This window comes from Anabrus simplex, chromosome 1, assembly GCF_040414725.1.
Source record: "Anabrus simplex isolate iqAnaSimp1 chromosome 1, ASM4041472v1, whole genome shotgun sequence".
In the NCBI taxonomy this organism is placed as follows: Eukaryota; Metazoa; Arthropoda; class Insecta; order Orthoptera; family Tettigoniidae; genus Anabrus; species Anabrus simplex.
Genome location: NC_090265.1, coordinates 253,799,700 through 253,826,191, shown reverse-complemented (window position 1 = coordinate 253,826,191; position 26,492 = coordinate 253,799,700). Strand labels below are relative to the sequence as shown.

At 38.7% G+C, this 26,492-nt stretch overlaps 1 protein-coding gene across 1 annotated transcript in view; it reads right to left on the bottom strand.

Annotated features, from left to right (window-relative positions):
* Positions 1-12,420: 12,420 nt before the first annotated feature.
* ci (cubitus interruptus) overlaps positions 12,421-26,492 on the bottom strand; it is a 1,501,802-nt gene continuing 1,487,730 nt past the window's right edge. The window contains exons 15-17 of the mRNA XM_067159248.2: positions 22,048-22,269; positions 18,045-18,326; positions 12,421-14,844 (exon numbers count right to left, since the gene is read on the bottom strand). Coding sequence (XP_067015349.2) covers positions 13,147-14,844; positions 18,045-18,326; positions 22,048-22,269 — 2,202 coding nt within the window. The 3' untranslated portion in view covers positions 12,421-13,146. The remainder of the gene's footprint in view (positions 14,845-18,044; positions 18,327-22,047; positions 22,270-26,492) is intronic.

The window sequence follows — 26,492 nt, the reverse complement described above, 5'->3', positions numbered from 1 at the left end:
CCATCATGTGCATCCCACCAAGGTGGCGGAGTGGGCGCTCGGCTGCACAGACTAGCATCTAGTGGGAGTAGGTGCCGAGCGCAGAGCTCGAATGTGTTGGTTCCACTGTGTTCAGAATGGGTCTGCGTTACCTATGAGTAGTACCACTATATGAGCAACACCATGGGTTTGTGTTGCCTGAGAGTAGTACTATTATATGAGAAACACCGTGGGTCTGTATTGCCTGTGGGTGGTACCATAATATGTGGTACATTGTGGGTCTACAATGCCTATGATTAGCACCACTATGTGAGCAACACCATGAGTATACATGGCCTGTGCTTAGTACCACTATGTGAGGAACACCACGGATCTATCCAGCGACTGTGATTATTCCTGCTATGTGAGGAACACCATGGGTTTGCGTTGCCTGTGAGTAGTACCCTTATGTGAGAAACACCATGGGTTTGTGTTACCTGTGAGTGGTGCCATTATGTTCCCTGTTCCCTTGCTTTTGTCCAATCTAAAGGTACCTTACCAACACTCCATGCTAATCTTATTACTCTATGAAGCCATTTCTTCCCTACCTTCCCACTATACTTCAGCATTTCAGGTCTGATTTCATCTATTCCTGCTGCTTTATGACAATGGAGTTTATTTACCACCATTTCCACTTCCTCAAGCGTAATTTTACCAAAATCATTTTCCTCCTCCCCATGAGCTCGGTTGTTTGCGACACCACCAGGAAGATTTCCTTTTACATTGAGAAGATTTTCAAAATATTCCCTCCACCTGTCCAGTGATTCCCTTGGATCTATTAGCCTATGAGTTCACCTGAATTACCCAAAACACTGCTCCTTTCCTTTTTCCCTTCCTTCCTAAAATCTTTATTACTGTCCAGAAAGGTTTTCCTGCTGCTTGACCTAGCCATTCCAGATTATTACCAAATCTTCCCACGATTTCGTTTTTGGATTCAACAACTATTTGTTTCACTTTTTTTCTTTCATCTGCATACAATTCTCTGTCTGCACCAGCCCTTGTTTGGAGCCATTTCTGATAAGTATTCTTTTTGTGTTTACAAGCTGCTTTCACTTCACCATACCAATGCAAATAAATAATAATAATAATAATAATAATAATAATAATAATAATAATAATAATAATAATAATAATAATAATAATAATAATAATAATAATAATAATTCCCAAGAATTCTCTATTTTTATTGTAGCTTCCTAGTTATGGTCAGGTAGTTGTTATTGTTAACAGACTTAACCTTTATCTCTGCAACTATCAACAAGTGTAGGCATGGCGTTGACCATTGCTCATCTATGGGCATCTGCACTTGGCCACCGGAAATCTCCCTTCCTCTATCCCAAAGTCGTCAACTTTGGAATGTGAGCAAACAATTGCAATCTCTTTCCGTAAAACAGGTTTTTAAAACAAATAAACAAATAGAGAAATTAATCCAAAAGGACTAGAAATGCACGTGGAACCTGAGTGATGGCAAAAAGTAGTGACTAATGTCAGTTATGATGGGTATTTAACTGTAGATGCTGAAGTTGCAGTATGTGGAAATCTGACAGGAGACAAGATTCTGCAGAAAGTGCTACAAAATTCCAATCCATCCTATGATGAAGAGGAGAGCAGTCATAACATCATAGAAGAGCTGTACCGACCACATCTGAAGCTTTCAAAATGGCAGAAAGTTAGGAAGATTTGTTGAAGCTCAGTCAAATGTTTATGATGATGCATTTCAAGCTTGAAATGAAATTAAAGATGTTGTCTATCATGTAAAGCTCAACAAATCCAACAAACAAAAATCACTAATTTTTTAGGTGAGCATTGGAATTAGCATATTGTTACATGTGCTAAATTGCTTGTAAATACTGTAAATGCTTTGTTTTACTAGTGTTTATACAGTATATTTTCATGTGAAAACTTTCAGCTACAGTACAGGACAAGCATGGCAGAAGTTAAGGTACAGTAGAATGCATAATACTGTAATAATTATTCATTACAATGAATTTATTAAATGTTATGTATTTATACAGTAGGCTACTGTACTATGTTTTCATTAAAATAGACATTCTTGGTTTATTCAAATTTTGGCTAATCAGAATTTTTCTGATTCCTCTTGGAGTTTGAATTAAAAAGAGTCCACTATACATACAATACATTAACTACAGTCCATCACGTAAACACATAATATTGTTGGTCTCAGGAAGGACATCTGGCTGTAAATCTGCATCAAGTGCCAACTCCAACAAAATGAAAACAAAGACCAGGAACTTATAGAAGTGCTACCAGAAGTCATCTCTTGCAACACCAAATAATGCCTCCTGCAATGCTGCTTTTACCTTATTTGCTGTTACAAAATGATGTACTTGGAAAGAGGCAAAAGTCACTAGGAACTCAGGAGGGTGACAGATGGAGTATAGAAGCACAGAAGTTCCAAGTTTAGTGAGAAGTTCTGTGACAATATAAGGACCAATGTACAGGCTCATTTTTAAATGATAGCATGAGGCTACTTGTTGGGTTAGACACTCGTGCACTACCCGTGTCACAGATCCTTGCACCAACATTAATAACTACGGGACGTCATCTATACATGTAAACACAGTTCAAAACACAGAACATGCTTTCACATGAGATTTAATTCTCTAGACATCTACAAACCACAAACAATTACACCTTTTCTTTTTACACACTCCCAGAGTTCTCCATTTCCAAAGAGTAACCAAGTTCAAGGAAGTAAACAACACAAAGAGCACATATTACTGGTTTCTCACATCCTCCCCTTTGGCTTCATGTCGTCTGCATTTCTTGCACAATGCAATCACATTTCTAACAGTTCTTCAACCTTTCAGTATCCAGTATCTCTGGCGCAAGTGAGCTAGTAGTATATGAGTTCCATTATGAAGCAGTCTTTCATGTTCCTCCTGAATCAAAAGCTGAACTAGTTTATGCTTGTTTGGCAAGACAACGGGACATTTGAAGTTATCATCGTCCTTCCTTTCCACAATTTTCGTCTTCACCCGCAGGATTCCTTCTGCATCCTTGAAGACACATAGAGATTTCAAACTAGAAACCCTTTCTTTGGTGAACGTTTCCTCTTGTACCAGTTGTATAAGCTTCTTTTCAGCCCTTTCTATCTCTTGCACTGTTAACTTCCCTTTATATATTTCATTTGTTTGTTTTGCACTATTCTTCACAAATCTGAATATCCATGCCACCATCCTCACTATCTCGGTATACTTCGAAAAAAACTCCAGAAACCATGAGGTAGTAACTTACTACCAACTGTCATCACTACCCCTTTCTCCTCTTCCTGACAAGGGGACTCTATGTCCACAGCCATATTACTAGGCCATTCCTCCTCAGGTAGCCTTAGCCATGCTGGTCCCTCCCTCATGCTATTATTTAAAAATGAGCCTGTACATTGGTCCTTATATTGTCACAGAACTTCTCACTAAACTTGGAACTTCTGGGCTTCAATACTCCATCTGTCACCCTCCTGAGTTCCTAGTGACTTTTGCCTCTTTTCAAGTACATCATTTTGTAACAGCAAATAAGGTAAAAGCAGCATTGCAGGAGGCATTATTTGGTGTTGCAGGAGATGTGAGTTTAGTGAGAAGTTCTGTGACAATATAAGGACCAATGTACAGGCTCATTTTTAAATGATAGCATGAGGCTACTAACACCTGAGGACTATTAACTGTGACCTCAATGTTCCTGACAATGATCATGGAGAACAAACTGCATTATTTCATCTGTAATCACAGATTAACTACAGTACTCAATTTTGGCTATGGATTCTTGGCCCTTTCATTTCAGCATCATGGATGTCTCATGAGCTGTTTGTACGCTGCACTTGAAAATCCTGTTTTTTTACAAGCTGCTTTACATCGCACTGACACAAATAGGTCTTATGGCGACGATGGGATAGGAAAGGGCTAGGAGTGGGGAGGAAGTGGCCGTGGCATTAATTAAGGTACAGCCCTAACATTTCCCTGATGTGAAAATGGGAAATCACATAAGACCATCTTCAGGGCTGCTGACAGTGGGGTTTGAACCCACTATCTCCCGGATGCAAGCTCACAGCTGAGCGCCCCTAACCGCACGGTCCCAGTTTTCTTACTTCGCAGCATACGTATGACCAACAATATATGAACATGCCTCCGCATGCCACTGCTTTGCTGTTCGTTAATGACACCATTTTGATCATGGAGGGAAAGAATGGTTAGAATGGATTGCAGGCACCATTAATTTAATTACATGCTCACGATTTACCAAGAGGGTACAGTCCCCAAAATTTTGAATCCTACTTGTACGAAGATGGGGAATTTATCTCTGCACTGTTGTTTTTCCATGTTGGACCTTCCTCTTCTTTCTGTTATTTCTTCTTTCCCCACTGACATGACATCATGTTTTATTTTAACTTTTGTATATATCTATATATATAAAATAAGAGTTTTGTCTGTACATTGCTCAGAATTTGAAAATAATGGTATTTCTGTATCGGTCATGTCCACAGTAACAAGAAAATGCACTTTTTACTTTTCCGTAATTTCTGTCTGTCTGTCTGGCTGTCTGTCTGTCTGTATGTATGTACACGCATCACGAGAAAACGGCTGAAGAGAATTTAATGAAAATCGGCATGTGAAGTCGGGGGATGAGCCTCTACAATCTAGGCTATAAATCATTTTACTCACGCTGAGTGAAATGGTAGTTTAGGGGAAGGCCTAAAATTGAATTCTCAACTATTTATGTTATTAGTGGTCTAATGAAAATCGGTATATGAGTCGGGGAATAAATTGCTACAATCTAGGCTGTCAATAATTGTATTCATGCTGAGAAAAATGGTAGTTTAGGGGAAGGCCTGAAATTTAATTCTCAAATATTGTTGTCATTAGTAGTCCTATCTTGATGAAAATCGGTATGCAAAGTCAGGAAATAAGTCGCTATAGTCTAGGCTGTAAATTATTTTATTCACGCTGAGTGAAATGGTAGTTTAGGCGAAGGCCTAAAATGTAATTCTCAAATATTTCTTATTAGAAGTGTAGTCGATGAATGCTAGATAACTAAGGTTATATAGTATTAAATTTCCTATTATCCATGTCTTATACATTGTTACCGTACTGGCTATGATCACCAAGATATTCATAAATTTGAATTTTTGTTACTAAGTCCATATCAGCGCCGAGTAACGAGAAAATGGGTAAACAGTATTTAATGAAAATCCGTATGTAAAGTCGGAGAATAAGAAACTACAGTTTACTGTATAAAATATTTTACAAATCAGAGTCGAAAGAAAACTAAATGTGTAGGCCTAAAATATAGAAAGCTCATAACACTGATCAACAATAACATTACATTGACCATTGTTTGTTGTGATGTGCTTTGTGTCTTCTGTTGCCCCTCATCTCCGGTAGATAGGATTACTGCTGCGTACAGAGTATTTTTTATTTGATTTCCGTCGCACCGACATAGATAGGTTTTATGGCGACGATGAGATAGGAAAGGGCTAGGAGTGACTTAAGCCTTAATTAAGGTACAGGCCCAACATTTGACTGGTGTGAAAGTGGGAAACCACAGAATACCATCTTCAGCGCTACCGACAATGGGGTTCGAATCCACTATCTCTCGGATACAAGCTCACAGCTGCGCACCGCTAACCACACGGTCAACTCGCCCAGTCGGACAGAGTGTAACAGCCTGCCTGAATATTGATGGGAAGTAGCTGGTGAGTTATATAACTTTCTTCTTTAGCATGCCATTCCCCTGGTTTATAAATTTTCTGATACTACTGGTACGTAACACACTGGATCATCATAGCATTCGGGCTATTCATTCCCTACTCTGAGGTACTGATTGGAATGAACAGTGTGCATATTTAGCGGAATAATGACAGATGAGTGTTCATGGAAATCTGCGGCCTGGTCATCCCAGCTCTGGAACTTTGGACTATTAGATTGGCACCGCAATCTAACCGCAGCACTGTTCGTTAAAAGTGATAAAACGTGCAGCACCGAGCTCGATAGCTGCAGTCGCTTAAGTGCGGCCAGTGCCCAGTATTCGGGAGATAGTAGGTTCGAACCCCACTATCGGCAGCCCTGAAGATGGTTTTCCGTGGTTTCCCATTTTTATACCAGGCAAATGCTGGGGTTGTACCTCAGTTAAGGCCATGGCCGCTTCCTTCCCACTCCTAGCCCTTTCCTGTCCCATAGTCGCCATAAGACCTATCTGTGTCGGTGCAACGCAAAGCAACTAGCAAAAAAAAAAAAGTGCGGCTTTCCATTTGATCGAGTATTTTATATGATAGCATTGCTTTTAATCGCTACATTCATACTTACGTTTTTGTAATGATCTATGTTGATTTCAGTTAGGAAAACCACAAAGTCAGTCTTTCTGAGAATCCCGTAGCGAAGCACGGGTACATCAGCTAGTTATATATATATATATATATGTTCTTATCCTCTTTCCCAGCTTCTTATTTTTTATTTATATTTGTACAGTTGTTCATTCCCATTCCAATTTATATTTGTACAGTTGTTCATTCCCATTCCATTATATGTATTTATTTTGAATGTGTGTTTCAGGAGTTGGCATTTGTCATTAACATGCAACTCTAATTGGCCAAGTTAAACATAATGTTTACTGCAATAGTATATTATTGAATTGAACAAACAAGTGACAAATAAAAAATAAAACATAGGAACATGGATAGGAACGCAAACTAGGATAAACACAGTAACAGATCAGAGTGGAATGGAAAGAGGGAGTAACAGAAAGTAGAGACAGGGCAAACATAAAATCACGAAAGGGTTTGAGCAATCCTCAGTTATTCATACCTCATCTTCACACAGAAGGGTTCTCACCTCATCAACCCCAGTACCGTACTTTAATATCCATTTCTTCTCGGCTGTCAAAAAGCTTGTTTCAGCTTCTCAACTTCTTTAGGGTGATTGACCTCATTACTCATTTAGCAGGGTTGTGCTGTGTGGTTCAGATGGAAGAGTGGCCCAGATTGGTGGACTCAGTCACGACTCAACTCAGTGGTATTTGAAGATAATCAAGTACATCCGTCTCATAGCGTCAGATTTACTAGCATATGAAAGAACCCCTAAGGATAGATCCTCAGCCTTGATGTGTGAAGCACAGGATAAAAGTAAAGCTCAATTTCCCTGTTTTCTGACATGAGGAGAGTTTCAGGTCAGTCTTGGAAAAATAGAAGATAATATAGTTGTATTTTATTTTATTTTTTCAGTGCTAGCATTAGATTACCGTAAGTTAGTCAAGAGGGTAGGGGTATGATGATGCTCAAGTGCTGATGCTTGTAGGACAGTTTGAGTATGATGCTGAAGTGATGATACTTGTAGGGCAGTAGCAGTATGATGATGCAAAAGTGATGGTAATTGAAGGATAGTAGTAGTAGTAGTAACAGAATTGTGAGCAATTGTAAGAAGACCTCAACAATGTTGTGAGAGGGACAGCTGACAATGGTATGATGGTAAATGGAATGAAAAGTCAGATTGTAAGTTTCACTGAGACGAAAAGTCTCTTAGTTTTAATTATTGTGTTGATGGGGTGAAAGTACCTCATGGAGATCACCATAAGTACTTATGTGTTAATTTAAGGAAAGATCTTGGTTGGAGTAATCACATTAATGAAGCTGCAAATAAAGGTTACAGATCTCTTCATATTTATGGTTACTGGTATGAGAGTATTTAGGGTATTTAGTAAGGGTGTAAAGGAGAATGTGTGTAAGTCTCTAGTAAGACCCCAATTAGAGTATGGTTCTAATGTATGACACTCACATCAGGATTATTTGATACGAGAACTGGAAAAGATCCAAAGAAAAGCAGCACAGTTTATTCTAGGCAGTAGTGGTGATTGGGAATTAAATCTGGGGAGGGGGTGGCAAAAAATGTACAGATAACAAAATGTACTCGGAGAGGGGGTTATATATACCAAAACTGAAAAGAAAAAAAACTAAAAAATGGTAAGTTTTTTATGTTCTCTGAAAAAATTTCAACAGAGAGGTAAAGGATGACAGTTTACCAACTTAAGTGGAGTAATAATTTTTTTTGAGACTTTGATTCTATACTGTAGCCTACTATAAAACTTTCACCAAAGGAACAATATTACACATGTATTACAATTAAATATTAATACGGTATGGTGTGATTATACAATTAAAAATAATTTATTATTTGACTAAGTAACAGGCACTAAAGGGACTGCCAGACTGATGAATGCGCGGGGCAAGCTGGTGAATCATACCTCAGTGTCCACAACCTAATAATAATAATAATACTAATAACGTTATCGCTTTTATGTTCCACTAACTACTCCTGGATGGTTTTTGGAGATGCTGGAGTTTTGTCCCTCAGGAGTTCTTTTACATGCCAGTAAATCTACCGACACGAGGCTGACATATTTGAGCATCTTCAAATACCACTGGTCTGAGCCAGTATTGAACTTCCGTCTGACACACACAGCCCAGCGCAAAAATAAAAAAATTAAAAGTTAAAAAACTTATATACCCCTGCCACCCTTCTTCACAGCACATGCAATGTCTCTACTACTTGCTGTGGTGCTATACAAATTGGTCAGCCGGGACAAACGACATTTTGTGCATATTTCCGCTAATAATTTTGTTAATAATTAAAGAAAATAAAGGAAAGAATTAGCTGATAAGACAACAGGGCTTGTAGAAATTGCTTTCTTTAAATAATTCCTATAATTCCTCCCCCACTCCCCCTCCCCCCCTTTAATTACCGCTACCGTTACTGGTTCTAGGTGATTTCAGACAAAAGAGTAGTGTTACAAACATGTTCCAAAGTTTGGGCTGGGAAGACTTGAGTCAGGAGATGAGCTGCTTGACTAACCTGGAATTCATAAGTACAAACCAGTGGCGGCTCATGGCTGTAAAGTATGGTGAAGAGCTATTAGCTGTTCAGTTTCGAGCGACAGATTTAGGAACTTCTTTCTTTCTTTCTTTCTTTCTTAATCTGCTTACCCTCCAGGGTTGGTGTTTCCCTCGGACTCAGCGAGGGATTCCACCTCTACCGCCTCAAAGACAGTGTCCTGGAGCTTCAGACTCTGGGTCGGGGGATACAACTGGGGAGAATGACCAGTACCTCGCCCAGGTGGCCTCACCTGCTATGCTGAACAGGGGCCTTGGTGGAGGATGGGAAGATTGGAAGGGATAAACAAGGAAGAGGGAAGGAAGCAGCCGTGGCCTTAAGTTAGGTACCATCCCGGCATTTGCCTGGAGGAGAAGTGGGAAACCACGGAAAACCACTTCCAAGATGGCTGAGGTGGGAATCGAGCCCACCTCTACTCAGTTGATCTCCCGAGGCTGAGTGGACCCCGTTCCAGCCCTCGTACCACTTTTCAAATTTCGTGGCAGAGCCGGGAGTCGAACCCGGGTCTCCGGGGTGGCAGCTAATCACATTAATCACTACACCTCAGAGGAGGACAAGATTTAGGAACTACATGTTGTTTTTGGTTGTTTTGTACTTGTACCTTGTACCTGTGACTGGCGGAGGGTCCAGCACGTGACCACGATTTATTGAATTTAATGTTTCGTCATGACCACGAAAAGCTAGTTCTTGCTTACTTAAATAGAGCACTGCATCAATCACCAACTGAAGAAAAAGCCTATTTAAATGTACATTTTCACTGAACTGTACAATTACAATATACAGGCTGGCATTTTCCTTCAGGACATCAGAGATCGTATTTTGGTTCGTTTCCAATGTCTTGAAATCTAGCTGCCGTATTTTATGTTCTGCAGAATCTGAGTGCTTATGTAAAGAACGTGTTATGTTCAAAAGGGCTGAAAATCCTTCTTTATCCAAACGTTATTTTTATTGACAAAAGGCAAGCAGGCCCAACAAAACAACTTCTGTAGAGCTGGAGAGGAGCACAACCATGGAAATTCCTTAAACCACGATTGTTTGAAACTAAGATTGTAAGATTTACCAGAATGTTTCACTTCTTTTGTAGCACAAATTTGCAGTGATTCAGTAGGGCGATCAAAACGTGGAATTTCATTCTGATCTTCGTTTCTCCAACGTGAAAATGGTGTTTATAATAAAATGCACACTATGTCATAAATAGGATACATATTTAAATAAAACAGCACAACACTATGAATGAACCACGATGCGTAAGTGCTCGTACTTCACACAGGATGACGCAGGGAAGATGAAACATTCCGCTCTTCCGACAACTTCACTAGCACATTCCGCTATGTGGGAAGTACGCGGGTGACATCACGGTTGTCATGGCAACCGCCAAGGCCAAGCGCTAGGAGGGAGCACTTGGGAGGTAGAGGCAGTTGTGGAATCTCTCGTCTTCACTCAGTCTCACGCACCATACTGTGGCCGACAGCCGGCGCTTTCGTGAGTTCCCCTGGTTCTCATCAGCTAATGAGGTGCTCCAAACACCGTAAAATAAAACATTTTCTTTCCGTACAACCAACAAATGTCATAAGAAAAATAAGTTTAAGTAATTCATTATGGTAAAAATAAGTGGTGAAGTGGCACCTCACCTCAAAAGCCGCCCCTGGTACAAACTGGGACAAATATTCATTTACAGGAAAATGAATTAGGGAATGTATTAATTTATCAAGGAAAATGTTTGATAAATATCCAATTTCTTTGAAGTTCTTTTACAAAAAGACTAGTTAAACAATCGATAGGGAATCTGCCACCTGGACAACAGTCCTAAATGCAGATCAGTGATGACTGACTGATATGTTGAGTGATCAGATGTGGTTTATTCGGATGCGTGCAGAGCTATTCCTGTTTCCCACTCATTCACTGTATGCAGAAAGGGGACGGTAGTGTATGTCATGACATGTTTTGTTCCCTGACCCCAGCCTTTGTTTTGCGTGCTTCTAGCTGACCTTGCAATGTCACAGTCATATTTCAGCTGTTTGCAAGTGTGTGTGTGTGTGTTTTGTTCTTCTCTTAATTTTGTAATTACCAGGAGAGGTGGCCATGCGATTAGGCGTGTGCAGCTGTGAGTTTGCATCTGGGAGATAGTGGGTTTGAATCCCACTGTTGGCAGCCCTGAAAATGGTTTTCCATGGTCTCCTCTTTTCACACCAGGCAAATGCTGGGGTTGTACCTTAATTAAGGCCATGACCACATTTTCCCCACTCCTAGTCCTTTCCTATGCCATTGTTGCCATAAGACTTAACTGGGTAGGTGCGACGTAAAGCAAATTGTAAAATAAATAAATCTGTAATCCGTCATCAAGGGTACTGATTTATCTGCCTGCAATTATTATCTCCAGGGTAATTTTTTTAATGCTATGTACAAGATGAACCCATACACCATACAGGAATTGAAACATAATATATGTCAGAAAAATGCCGGGTTTGCTCAACGTGAATTATAGTAAGTGTTGAATAATTTGCTAATGAGGTACCAAACATGTGTGGAAAATGAAAGTGGGCAGTTTGAACATCACCTTTCACAATTTGGTAAATAATGAACTCCTTAAAATTGTTTGTGTTACTGTTGTATGATTTCCTTCTTGTAAACCACAAGCCACATGCAGCAAACAAGCACGGTCATCCATGGTAAAAACACAGTGTGCCAGAGTAAAACATATCTGTAGTAGTAGTAGTAGTAGTACTACTACATGAGGATAACAGTGAAGAGAAGTTTATTCAAATCCCACTCTTGGCTAACATAGAAGTAATTTTCATCTTCAAATTTGATAGTAATACAAACATCAGGCAGACTGTTCATGCCATGGACTACTTGTCCACAATAACTCAAGCCCCTGAAACAAGGTATAATTTTATAAGTGAGTGGAACAGTAGTGAGTGTAAATGAAAGAAGCTAGGATTTTGAAAGTGTTACTAACATATTTCCGCTGACTGGCATCTTATAACAATAGTCTTGAAAGTTTGTTAGTTCACTTGTCTTTAATTTACTGATTTATGTTTTTTATGTCATGGGCTAAGTTATGAATAATGTATTGTACAGCTACAAACAGAATACTGCTTGGACCTCCTTTAAGGAGCTGTTTAATGAACCATCTTAAGTCAAGCTTTAAAAATTTCTTACAGTCAATATGTTTCCAAATCACAACCTGCAGTATTACTACTAAACCAGTGATCTACCAGCAAGTTATCCAGTTCTTTATGTGCCACAGCATACACAGTTTTTCTGTGTATTTAGTGAATGATTCTCATCATCCTGATAGCACAATACAAATGCTATCCTATCCCAGTTCCATAGTTTTCTCAATTGTCTGTCTGGTCCCCATGAATGATATTTTACTCTTTATAACTTTGCATCCAAAATAAGTCTCGTGTTATTTTACCAAGAAATATTATGAGGCTTAGGAGATAGGAAATTTGAGAATTTAATATACAGGATGTTTATAATTAAACACAAAAGAAATGCTTTGTATAATATATATTTATATCAGTATCAGAGAATGATATTTGACATCACATAGTCCATGCTAGTTCTTCAGTAGCTCTGTACAATCATATGCCAATATTCGTTGTTGCATATTATATATTTTGTTTCATCCTGATTGGCACAAAAATATGTTTTTATACAAAACTATAAAATAAAGTTTAGCGTGTGAACCATATTATTTTATACCACAGATACAAATTTTAACATCGAAAAATATTACCATCAGTTTTTTATAAAAATATTACTTTGAGTTTATACCTGCATATAAAATATTCTTCATTTTATATAATAATAATAATAATAATAATAATAATAATAATAATAATAATAATAATAATATGGTAATAATATGGTAATAATAAACTTTTCATTGAGTAGAATTTATGCAATCATTTCTGAACACTTTTGTATGCAAGAATACAAACAGTTTGAAATTTGTATAAACTAGTAATTATTTTGCAACTGAATGCTGACATGGAAAATGAATGCATTAACTGATGATGTCATAAACAAAATATATTTCTTATATTCTCTCAAAAGCTATTCAACAACAACAAAAAATTCTTACCAGACATCCTAAATTAAACATAAAATTGAAATAAATTATTTCTTATTGCTTGCCTAGGTCTTGTTACACTCAAACTGTTTTAATCATTCTCGAGGAATGAATTATCCACTGAGTAACTCAACATGACATAAAAGTATCACTTCACTGAATCATCTGTAAATAACGATTTTCTTCTAATAGAGAAGTTAATGATGATGTCATGTCATTAATCACCATGTTTGAAGTTGAACAATGCACAGGCCCTTTGTTAGAAGAAGAGCTCTCTGCCAAAGAATTGTCTGCACGTTTTCGTGCTGTAGGAGGGTGGGTAGTACTTGACACTGCATCACTCCCAGCCCAAGATTGGCACTGCTGTACGTATTCTAAAGTTCGCTGATAAGCATCTTGACGCATTCCTCTTGTATTTCCACCAGAAGCACTATTACTATTACTACTACCACCACCACAAGCCATTGCCATACCACTGACTGGATTGCTGGGTGAAGATTGGCTAATATCACGACACTGAATCTCAGTCATACCGTTGTTATTCATTGGATGATAACCCATGTTTTGTCCACTAGAATTCATTCTCGTAGAGGATGGAACAATGGCATTAGAATTATTGCACGGAGGATGGCAAGGGGGTGGTGGTCTTTGCTGGTATGGGGGTGGTGGCATTTGGTGACCATGGGGATAACTCCAGCCAGTGGGAGGCATTTGTTGTTGGTGACTGCAGTTACCACAAGGAACCACTGGAGCTTGATAGCTTCCACTGCACTGATGGTACTGTTGCACAGGTTGTGGATAGTTTGGACCTCCTCTGCTCATCTGCGCTGCTTGCATGAGCTGCACGTTCTGCTGCCAGCTATTGTTCACATGAGGTGGTGCAGGTGCTCCAGCTGCTGGGCTTGACATTGGCTGCTGTGATTGACCACCACCATATCCCATACTTGCTGGACTGGTAGGCATGGATGGACCCATATATCCCACATTGGCTTGAGCAGGTGAAGGCATTGATTGACACTGAGGAGAACTATTAGCTGCTGGCATTGAAGGGGCAACAAAACCTGCATTAGCTTGTGCTGGACTTGGCATGGACTGACACTGTGGGGCAGCACTATTTGCAACTGGAACTGATGATCCCATATAACCACCAGCAGCAGGACTGTTCATGTTCTGGCACTGAGCTGGGCTATTTGGAACTGGCATTGGAGGTGGAATAAACCCTGCATTTGCTTGAGATGGACTTGGCATCGACTGACACTGTGATGGACTGTTTGTCATTGGCATTGATGCACCAACATACCCTGAATTAGCCTGAGCAGGACTGGGCATATTTTGACACTGCACAGGAGTTGAGGGACCAACAAAGTTTGTATTGGCTTGTGCAGGGCTCGGGACAGGTTGACACTGGTTAGCAGTCATTGGTTGCCCTGTGTAGCCAACATTAACCTGAGAAGAATTTGGCATGGCATGGCAGTGAGAGGTATTGCCCATTGGTATTGCTGAGCCACTGTAATTGGGGTTCATCTGCCCAGAGTTAACAGAATTAGAAGGACACATCATACTGTTCTGAGCTTGATTTGACTGGCAATACATTGCTGGAGCTGGACTGGTTGGAACTGGCTGCCCAGTAAAACTACCATTGGGAGGAATGGACTGAGAATAGCAGCTGTTTGTTGGGCCATATCCCATATTATATCCTGCCACAGGGCTCGGCGGTAGAGGGGGACCATGAACCTGTCTACCACTGTACACACCTCCTTGAGAGTATGTGCATCCTGGTTGAGCTCCATGATTGTTGTTATTGTTGCCTGATGGTTTATTGCTAGGTTCTTCTTTCCCATGATCTGCAACCTGCAAAGAATAAAAATACATAATAAATCATAAAAAGAAAATTTAATCAGCATAAGGAAAGGAGTGAAGAATGAAACTAACTGCACCTTGTCACTTATAGCAGTGTCATTTCCTGCATTTGTAAAAGGAGTTTCTAACTAGGAGGAAAATTTTGCAACACTAGCATCTTGAAGGAGTATGCCACCTCAGTTCATAAAATTGTTTTTACTGAACATGAACATCCCAATAAAACAGTTTGACACAGTGAAAATGTAACAAGTGCAAAAATAGCAGTGGAAGAGCCTGTGCCCATTCATTCCATTTCAAAGTCATGGTCCTCATAATCACTGTCATCAACATCATGACAATACTCAAATTCTAGCTAGTCTATTCTCACATCTTTTCTGGAGAGTAAATCAAAATTTAAATTGGGAGATAATCGAAGGCTAATAGCTTACATGATATGCAAAGATAACCAGAAGTTTAGCATTGCAGAAGATAAACGATTTAAGCAGTTGATTCAGCACTTTGACTAGTTGTGAAGATGTAGTTCATGAAAACATCCACGAGTGGTTAAACAGCGATGCCTATGAACTGGGATTTGAGCAGCTATGTGATACGGATATAGTGAACAAACTGTGTTTGGTAGAGGAGGAGAGCAAAGAGGAGGCAATCAAGGAACCTGTTATTATGCATCCCAAGGAACTGAAAAGCATTCATGTTACTAGAATACTCAGGAAAAAATTTGTTTGACCAATGTTTTGACTCTCCAGAAAATGAAGACTGTTGCCAGGAGAAATGTGAATGAAAAACAAAAACAGACAAAATTGGATGATTATTTCCCGAAAGTGAACAGAAAGCAAGTCATGAAATACGGTGTGGTTTTAAATGTAATTTTGTAAATAAGTTGTCAGTTACAAGTAACTAATCGCGTTTTGTTCCATATTGAAGATACAATAAGTTACTTACTTTAAGTTGTCAGTGTCCGGCAAGCTACAAGTAAATAATACAGTGGGCTTTCAAATGGATATATAGGTCTAGCATGTTTTGTAAACACACTAAATGCACATTTTCTGGTAAGAAAACAATTATTTTTAATTATCCATGGGTTTTAGTTATCTATGCATTCTCAGGTTGGCATTAACCCGGATAATTGAGTGTTTGCTGTACATTTCCTTATCTTTTAATTTCCATACTTTTATTTTCTTCTCTCTCCTTTTTTTAAAAAAAATTTCTACTAGTTTTCCTACTTTCATTTTTGCTACCACTACTGTATGGTCTCCATCAAAGGCTTCTTCTGGCAAACCTGTTCCACGTAACAGCTGTCTATGATTTGCTCCTTCCACCAAGAAGTAATCTATCACTGTCTTTATCCTTCTGCTTCCCCATCCATATCTCATAATCTTTTTACTATTCTTCTTCCTGAACCACATAATATTCACACTTAACCCATTTTTCACACAAAAACCACAAACTTCTCTCCCTCATTTTTTAAACAGAAGGTCCAATCACTTCTTCCAGTCCTTTTCTGTCATATCCTACCAATGCATTAAAGTATCCCATGACAGTCACTTCCACATTCTTTATTTCTCTCTGTGTCCATACCTTCTTCTTTGCATCCAGTCTGGGGTGCATACACTTGGATGAAATCCTTTACTCCATTCTCTGTATCTTTATTATTGTATCACGGGTAGTCCATTTTATCTACTTAATCATCTAATATCTTGTTGGCTATTACCCCTGCCACAGGGCTTGGTGGTAGAGGGGGACCATGAACCTGTCTACCACTGTACACACCTCTTTGAGAGTATGTGCATCCTGGTTAAGCTCCTTCTGTAATCCACTTCAGTAGAAAGTGTATCCCTTCCTCAACTTCTTGTTTCCTTTTCCACTCCAGTTAATCTCACTCAGTCCCATCATAGCTGTATTCTCCTTCTCTATGAAATTAATCACTTCTAACTTTCCAATCGGTGACATAAGGTTGATTATTGCCACCTTCATAATGTTCTCTACTGATCGCCCAATTCTTACAGTACCCCCAGCGTAAGAACTGCACGTCACTTCCAGGGAATGCCCTAGCCTTTTCCGAGGCTGAATTAAAAGTGCCCTTTTCATTTTAAGCTGTTATTACAATGGGGTCACCACTCCCAAAGGCAGTTTAGAACAACTGATGATGACGCAAAACAGCGCTGAAACTAGTTCCAAGTGCAAATACATGTTATAAATAAACTATAACATTTTTAAGTTTTCCTATCATCCATTCTCAGTTCAATACGGACAAAAATGAAATTCTTAAGTTTAAACTGCCAGCAAGTGATCAGGACGCTCATAACATGGAGTTCAAATGCATTTTGCCATCCTAACCTGGGGTCAAACACTATCTGATGGGTTCCCGTGTCATTTCCTACACTAAGAGGGCCATCACTTCACCTAAGGAAACTCATCTGCCCGAAGCCACTGGTCACCTTAGGGTATCAGGTTGTTTACCGCCACCTGACACTTAGCATTGAGATGCTGGCTGTATAGTCTACTCATTACCATCACAAGATAACCGGCCAGACAATTTAATAATATTGAAACAAAACACTTTTATACATTATTTTCAACTTTTTACTACAATAGAAAATATTTTCTTTTTAGCACATAAAAATCCACTCCCTGCTATTGCTTACTACGGATCAGGCACTCAGGAAATGGAAACTACTATAATCTTCTGTGAGCACAAATGGTTCATGCCAGCCAGTCATGAGCGAGCCAGTTGTGAGTGAATTCGAGCAATTATGAGACTGTCTCAAGTCCATGAAGAATGATTCTGTGAAGTGAAGTGTGAGTACATCAGATGGCTACATAAAGTGCGGTACAAGTTGTTAGTTGAAAAGTGAACTGTTCCTAAACTACACTGTGCTGTGAAAGCTGTGTTGGCAAACAAGAGTTCAATGTGCCACCAATGTGTGAATAAAAAAAAAACTGTGCCAAGTGGAAATCTCAAACCTAAACTTGGTAACAACTGTAAATAGTAGTTCAACAAATTTAGTGGATAGTAAAACATGCTAATTCCCTGTGCCGAGCTTTAGTTTTAAGGATCCTTATAATCAACAATAATAAGTTCATAAATACTGATTTTGTAACTATTTATTTTAATTTTCTACACAAGTAATGTTGATAAAAATGTATCACCCTTTTGTCATTTTATGGGTCATCAATTAAATAAAGATTTTTACCTGGCTGAGGTAATGCATCATCTCATCAGGAATGACGAGTTTATTTTCCACCATTTCTCCCTCAGCCACCTCGTCGAGTATTACTTCTTGGTTAGGATGTCGTTCCTGACGGGATATGGGTGGTAGTACCACGCTGTGAGGGCGCGGGGGAGGTGTTGCTCGATCTGATGTCCGACATGGCTCTGACATACGTCTGTTATCTCCACTAGCATGAGGGATACTTCCACTGGTTGGAGAGGATTGCCAGCTGCCACTACCTTGCTGCAGAGACATGTTCTGTGTCTGAAACAGAATAAATATATTTTTAAAATAGCTCTGGTATTACTTTTTTAGATCTAACTTTGTTTCTCTTACTATCTGTGGACGAGATCATTACTTTCCACACAAGGCTTTCTTTATACACTCATCATATGGTTCTGTTAACTAACACAACTCTAATGGGCAGATGCATCATAAGCATTTACTTTGAATGGCATTTATTCCTACTGTCTGTATCAGCAGTCAGTCTCCCAGTAAGTTACAAGGGCACCCATGACTGGGGCCAAAGGAGGGCCTATCTCTCAGGGAAAGGAAAAAATCTAATGTAGTAAGGTGTTTTTCTTTCAATAAAATGATTTAAAAGTCGTTGAGAAAAGAGGAAGGGAGAAGACTAGAAGCATTTGAAATGTGGATCTGGCAGAAGATGGAGAAAATCAGCTGGCAGCAAAAAGTAAGGAATGAGGAATATTAAAACTAGTGGGTGAAGGAAGGAGAACAATACTGGAATGCATTCAAAGATGGAAGAAAAATTGGTTAGGCCACTGTTTGCGACAAAACTGTTTAATAACTGAAGCACTGGAAGGGAAGATACAAGGAAAACTGAAGAGAGGAAGGAAGAGGTATCAGTTAGTAGACAGTGTGAAGGCAAATAGAAGCTATTGGAAGACAAAGAGAATGGCTGAAGATAGAACAGCGTGGAGAATTCATGCAAAGACCTGCCAATAGGCAGACCACCAATGATGATGATGATGATGTAGAAGGGGTAGTACCGCTCCCCACCAACAGGCAGGGGATACCATGGGTGTTATTCTATCATGGAATACAAGTCGCCATTCATCTTCCAAAATATTAAAAATACTACATACCCCCAGGTCTAGGCCCTCCCCCCCACAAACTGTCATATGAGCGCCCATGGTAAGTTACCTCCCAGTAAATGTAAGAAGTTCTGAACAATGACCAATAAGTAGTTATTGTAAAAATACAATAATAATACTGATTATTATTATTATTGTTGTTGTTGTTGTTGTTACTGTTACTGTTTTATTATTTTTAAATGTTTATGTTTGTCAACCTCACTGTTCAGAACAAATGTTTCATTAAGTCAAGCTCACATACAGCAGAAATACATGGGTGTGAATATATATGGTAAAAACTGTGACAGGAGATAGGCCTACCCACTATCGTTTTATCTGAAACATCACATCAGTAAGAGAACAACTTCACCGGTTACCTCCATGAAGAATTTGCTTGGTATGTTAAGAAATGTCAACTTTTGGCTTGGTGAGAAAAGTAATGGGAAACTACTTCACCGCTTACTTTCCTAGTATAGCTCTTCAATGATGCCTAGGCCATCTATGATAGTTGATCGCAGAGCTGTTGCAGATGAAATCATCGTTTGGGCTGAAACCCATCATTCAGTACATGCACATTCATGATTATTGCTTAGTAGTTCAATAATATATAAGCATAATGGAATACAAGAGCTGGTAATGCTTTGAAATAGAAAACAATTACAAACACTAATGTTTCCATATGCACTTAGGATATTTTTAGCACAAAGGCATTACAAGTTGAGATTCAAGAATTTTTTGTAAATAACTAACAATTATTTTAATACAGTAGAACCTCGATAATTCTAAATCCCGCCTAATTCAAAGAAGCTCTCGTTCCCGTAAAAACATGAGATACTGTTTTGCATGTTATTTAAATTGTTTAATTCGAAATACAGGTAATTCATAATTGGAAGTACAATGCCAGCCCCATTACTGAAATTCAGACTTTTAATTCGAAACTGCCTTTACATTTTAAAACAATAATATGTTACTGAGTAATTTAAATTCAAAATTTATCTGCGTCATGATAGAACGCGTGTTCCGGAATGTGAAGGGGTAGCTTTCTGCACTTACACTCACTTTGGTGTGTCTACAGTGTGCTTCATAACTGCTAAGTTGAAGGAAATCGGAATTCTTTTGTATTCAACCTTTTAAGGAACGCTGTAATATCACACAGCAGGCAGTGTGAGGAAAAACAGAATCCACGAACACTGGCGATGCCGACAGTTGACGAAAAAGCATGGCTCATATAGTCAATTCATAGGCACCGAACAATATTGTCATTGCTGATTAAAATGCATTGCTTTCTTTTAATGTCGAGCCCAAACGGTCTTATGGTTTTAAAGGAGAAAGTGCCAGCCGAGGAATCGTACAAGGGTGGAGGTCATTGTACTGTGTTGCAAAGCATGCGGAAGCGAGAAACTTTATCCCCTCATCATAGGGAAGTTCGATAAGCCACAATGTTTTAAGGGCGTCGAGCATTTTCTGTGCTAGTACAAAGCATCTAAAAATGCGAACAGTACAGTAATCCAAAAACATAATGCATCTGCACAGGGGAAACAGCATAATTTATCCTCGTCTTTGAATTGTGTGATTTTTTTCTTTCGTTGCGTGAGGTTATGTTTGTCAGTGATGCAATTAATTCAATTAAACAATTTTTCAAATGTAGAGTAAGTTCATTTTTTATGGGCCCTAAGAGATTACCAACCATTAACTGGACAAAGACAAATGAGTGACTGAATGAGTAGCAAAAAGTCTTCTCATTTTTCATTATTGTGTTGATGGAGTGAAAGTATCTCATTGGAATCACTGTTACAAAGGTGTTAATATATAGAAAGATCTTAATTAGGGTACTTACATTTACAGGATTATAAATAGAGATTACAGATCTCTTCATTTGGTTATCAGGATATTTAGGGATTTTAGTAAGGATGTAAAGGAAAGGACATGTAAGTCACAAGTTGCATTTAGAATGAGATAGATAGATCTTACCATATGGGACTTTCTGTAATCAACAGTTCTCTCCCATGAGTTTATGTTCACAAATCACCACCATCTTCTAGTACCTTTGTTTCTATACATCACTTCATTCATCACTTGTTTATTCCTTTTAATTTATATTGACCCATATGGGTCCTTTCCTCCTATTTTTGATCTGTATTCTTTCATTTTTACCACTTGCATTAACCTTTATCTTTGTGTCTAACCCTTTCCTATGATTACTGTTCTCTTCATTCAATCCTACATTTCCCATATCAAGACTAAGTATCTGTCAAGATGATTCCCTCAACAAGCATTGATGCTTGCCCTTCTTATGAAACTGGGAATCAGAAACACGTTTGTTGAGGGTTGAGAAGAAATGAATGTAGAACTGGGAATGATGCGTAGAGTAGGCCTACTCATATGGAAATGTGGAACCTGTCCTTATCTGTTTGTGTTTTCATGTTTTGTTTCTCTGTATCTCCTATTTCTGTTGTTTCATCTTCCCACACTGACAACAACAACAACAACAACTTAATAATAATAATAATAATAATAATAATAATAATAATAATAATAATAATAATAATAATAATAATAATAATAATAATAATTTTGTATCCCCATAACTACGTTTAAGGTTTTCAGATGCACTGAATGCCACAGAAGTTCTATTACCGTACATGCCAATAAATCTATCGACATAAGGCTGGCATATTTGAGCACCTTCAAATACCACTGGACTAAGCCAGAATCAAACTTATCAACCATGGTGCAGAAAGCCAGCAGTCTACCATCTGAGTCACTCAGCCTGGATCCACACTGACCTGTTAATGTGTTTATTCTAATAGGTGTTGCAATTCAAGTCACATTTCAAAGGAATGTTCAGGTTGTCTCAATGTTAAAATAATCCTAGAGTAACTTAATATTACCTGCACCACAAGGTTGGAGGTACAATAGTTCCCTTCTGTCTGCCCCAAGGCTCGGCTGTGTAGTCGATTCAGGTGGTTGCTGAGCAGATGGTTGGGTGTTGTTGAACAACCTCCACCACCAGTGTTACTCAGCTGACTCGATCGCCGAGAACTTCCTGGGGAGATGGGGTCATAGAAGGAGGCAACAGGTCCACCTGGCCTAACACATGACATAGCAGATGCCTGGGAAAGAAACATAAACAGTGGAATTACAAAAATTTCTCTTTTCAATACAGTACAAGCAAATCCAGATCTGTTAATTCCACACCTGATCAAGTTAGTATACAGTGGAACCTTGACATCTCAAATCACCTCGGGAGCTCAGTTTTATTTCATGTTATTGAAATTCGAGATATAGAGAATACCGTTTTTGAGCATGTACCGGTATAGCACATAATTGAATAATAGGCCTATGTTTCTATGGGCTTATACTGAATACAGTATTTTTAATAGTATTTAAAAATATAAAAAAAACTCATATTTTACAGCACCACTTTAATCATAACCCTTATTATAGTAACTTTTAGAAGACAGAATACAGTACATACAGTAGTGAAACAAGAAATCTCCATTAAGACCTGTGGGAAAAAATTTGGCAGTCTCTTCTGTTTTTTTACTGTTAACCTTCTTTTCTTCCACATACTTTTCAACAACATTTATTGCTGTGGGAAAACCATCATTTACATTCAAATTACTCTGTATGTAGGATCGAAGAATAGCCCCTACACTTAACGCCTGGTCTGCTGATGGTACAAGACTCCAACTGTTCTTTTTGGGAATCTTCTTCTTCTTCTTTTTCACGCTCGCCAGCAACATTGATGGTATCCGTAGGAGGCTCGGCCACTATACCGTCAGAGTCCACATTTATGTAAGCCTCAAAATCAGCTTCGCAGTTAACAAGCTGCTGATACTCCATCCATTCTTCAGGAACAGAAGTGACTTCCTCCTCTTCATGTTCTGAAGCTCCTGAATCACCTTTCAAAAATCCTGCTTTGCGGAAGCAGTTCACAATAGCTGTTTCCTACTTCACATCACCCCACGATTTGCTCAACATTGTTATCGACTGTAGTAGATTAATGTCCGTTAATGACTCTTCGGATTCAATTCCTCTCAGAATTCTCTGAAGAGCCCTCTTCCTATTGAAATGCATTAAGTTTTTAATCACCCCTTGGTCCATGGGCTGTAGTTTGGATGTTAAGTTTAGTGGCAAGAAGACCAGGCACACTGTCTCTAACTCTTGAATGAGCACCTTGGGATAAGCAGGGCAGTTTTCTACTAAAAGGAGGATTTTCCTCCCTTCATGTTGAAACTTCTTGTCAATACCATGCAGCCAAGGTTCATAAATGGAGCTTGTCATTCATAACTTTTGGTTGCTTTCATATGTGATCAGTAATGACTTCACACCTGAGAAACAGCAAGGCTTTGCTGATTTTCCAATCACTAGAAGTTTTAGTTTTTCGGTTCCTATCACATTAGCTTCCACCATCACTGTAACCCTCTCTTTATATCTTTTCCCCCTGAAACACTTTTCACTTTTAAACGCCAGTGTCTTTCCAGGCAAGTGTTTTTAGAAGAAAGCAGTCTCATCAGCATTAAACACATCATTAGGCTGTACTCTTGTAATACGGCTGGTAAAACGTTTTCTTTGCAATGTTCACTGTCCACTTCACTGATTGCAGCACTTTCACCTGACATTACCATTTGCACTATTCCATTCTGAAGTTTAAATTTTTCCAGCTACCCACTGCTGGCCTGTAAAGAGTCATAACCTAAGTTTTTAGCAAACTTTTCTGCTGGTTCACAAACTAAGTTACCAGTGATTGGAATGTTTTTGTCCCTCACATGGGTGACCCACAGAAGCATAGCTTCTTCCAAGCTCCAGTAAACTTGATGTTTTAAGTCTTTTTCTCTGTTGTGTAAATCGTGATTCATCTACTGCCAGGTGAATCTTGTCTTTGTCTTTGAGTATGGTAAATAGTGGGCTGGGAGGATTTCCATACTCAATTACAATATCCTTCTTCTTTTTCTGACCTTTACTCAAACTTTCTCACTGAGACTTAAGCATTTCACTTTGCATTTCTCCAAGCTTTACACTTGCAGGACAGTAAGCAGACATTAAATCACTGTTCAAAAACATGCTGTAGGTTTTCTCATACTGGCATAATACAGGGTCAATCAATCAATCAATACTGATCTGCATTTAGGGCAGTCGCCCAGGTGGCAAATTCCCTATCTGTTGCTTTCCTAGCCTTTTCCGAAATGATTTCAAAGAAATTGGAAATTTATTGAACATCTCCCTTGGTAAGTTATTCCAATCCCTAACTCCCCTTCCTATAAATGAATATTTGCCCCAGTTTGTCCTCTTGAATTCCAACTTTATCTTCATATCGTGATCTTTCCTACTTTTATAAACGCCATTCAAACCTATTCGTCTACTAATGTCATCCCACGCCATCTCTCCGCTGACAGCTCGGAACATACCACTTAGTCGAGCAGCTGTTCTTCTTTCTCTCAATTCTTCCCAACACAAACATTGCAACATTTTTGTAACGCTACTCTTTTGTCGGAAATCACCCAGAACAAATCGAGCTGCTTTTCTTTGGATTTTTTCCAGTTCTTGAATCAGGTAATCCTGGTGAGGGTCCCATACACTGGAACCATACTCTAGTTGGGGTCTTACCAGAGACTTATATGCACTCTCCTTTACATCCTTACTACAACCCCTAAACACCCTCATAACCATGTGTAGAGATCGGTACCCTTTATTTACAATCCCATTTATGTGATTACCCCAGTGAAGATCTTTCCTTATATTAACACCTAGATACTTACAATGATCCCCAAAAGGAACTTTCACCCCATCAATGCAGTAATTAAAACTGAGAGGACTTTTCCTATTTGTGAAACTCACAACCTGACTTTTAGCCCCGTTTATCAACATACCATTGCCTGCTGTCCATCTCACAACATTTTCAAGGTCACGTTGCAGTTGCTCACAATCTTGTAACTTATTTATCACTCTATAGAGAATAACATCATCCGCAAAAAGCCTTACCTCCGATTCCACTCCTTTACTCATATCATTTATATATATAAGAAAACATAAAGGTCCGATAACACTGCCCTGAGGAACTCCCCTCTCAACTATTACAGGGTCAGACAAAGCTTCACCTACTCTAACTCTCTGAGATCTATTTTCTAGAAATATAGCAACCCATTCAGTCACTCTTTTGTCTAGTCCAATTGCACTCATTTTTGCCAGTAGTCTCCCATGATCCACCCTATCAAATGCTTTAGACATGTCAATCGCGATACAGTCCATTTGACCTCCAGAATCCAAGATATCTGCTATATCTTGCTGGAATCCTACAAGTTGAGCTTCAGTGGAATAACCTTTCCTAAAACCGAATTGCCTTCTATCGAACCAGTTATTAATTTCACAAACATGTCTAATATAATCAGAAAGAATGCCTTCCCAAAGCTTACATACAATGCATGTCAAACTTACTGGCCTGTAATTTTCAGCTTTATGTCTATCACCCTTTCCTTTATACACAGGGGCTACTATAGCAACTCTCCATTCATCTGGTATAGCTCCTTCGACCAAACAATAATCAAATAAGTGCTTCAGATATGGTACTACATTCCAACCCATTGTCTTTAGTATATCCCCAGAAATCTGATCAATTCCAGCCGCTTTTCTAGTTTTCAACTTTTGTATCTTATTGTAAATGTCATTGTTATCATATGTAAATTTTATTACTTCTTTGGCCTTAGTCTCTTCCTCTATCTCGACATTATCCTTGTAACCAACAATCTTTACATACTGCTGACTGAATACTTCTGCCTTTTGAAGATCCTCACATACACACTCCCCTTGTTCATTAATTATTCCTGGAATGTCCTTCTTGGAACCTGTTTCTGCCTTAAAATACCTATACATACCCTTCCATTTTTCACTAAAATTTGTATGACTGCCAATTATGCTTGCCATCATGTTATCCTTAGCTGCCTTCTTTGCTAGATTCAATTTTCTAGTAAGTTCCTTCAATTTCTCCTTACTTCCACAGCCATTTCTAACTCTATTTCTTTCCAGTCTGCACCTCCTTCTTAGTCTCTTTATTTCTCTATTATAATAAGGTGGGTCTTTACCATTCCTTACCACCCTTAAAGGTACAAACCTGTTTTCGCATTCCTCAACAATTTCTTTAAACCCATCCCAGAGTCTGTTTACGTTTTTATTAACCGTTTTCCACCGATCATAGTTACTTTTTAGAAACTGCCTCATACCTGCTTTATCAGCCATATGGTACTGCCTAACAGTCCTACTTTTAAGACCTTCCTTTCTATCGCATTTATTTTTAACTACGACAAAAACAGCTTCATGATCACTAATACCATCTATT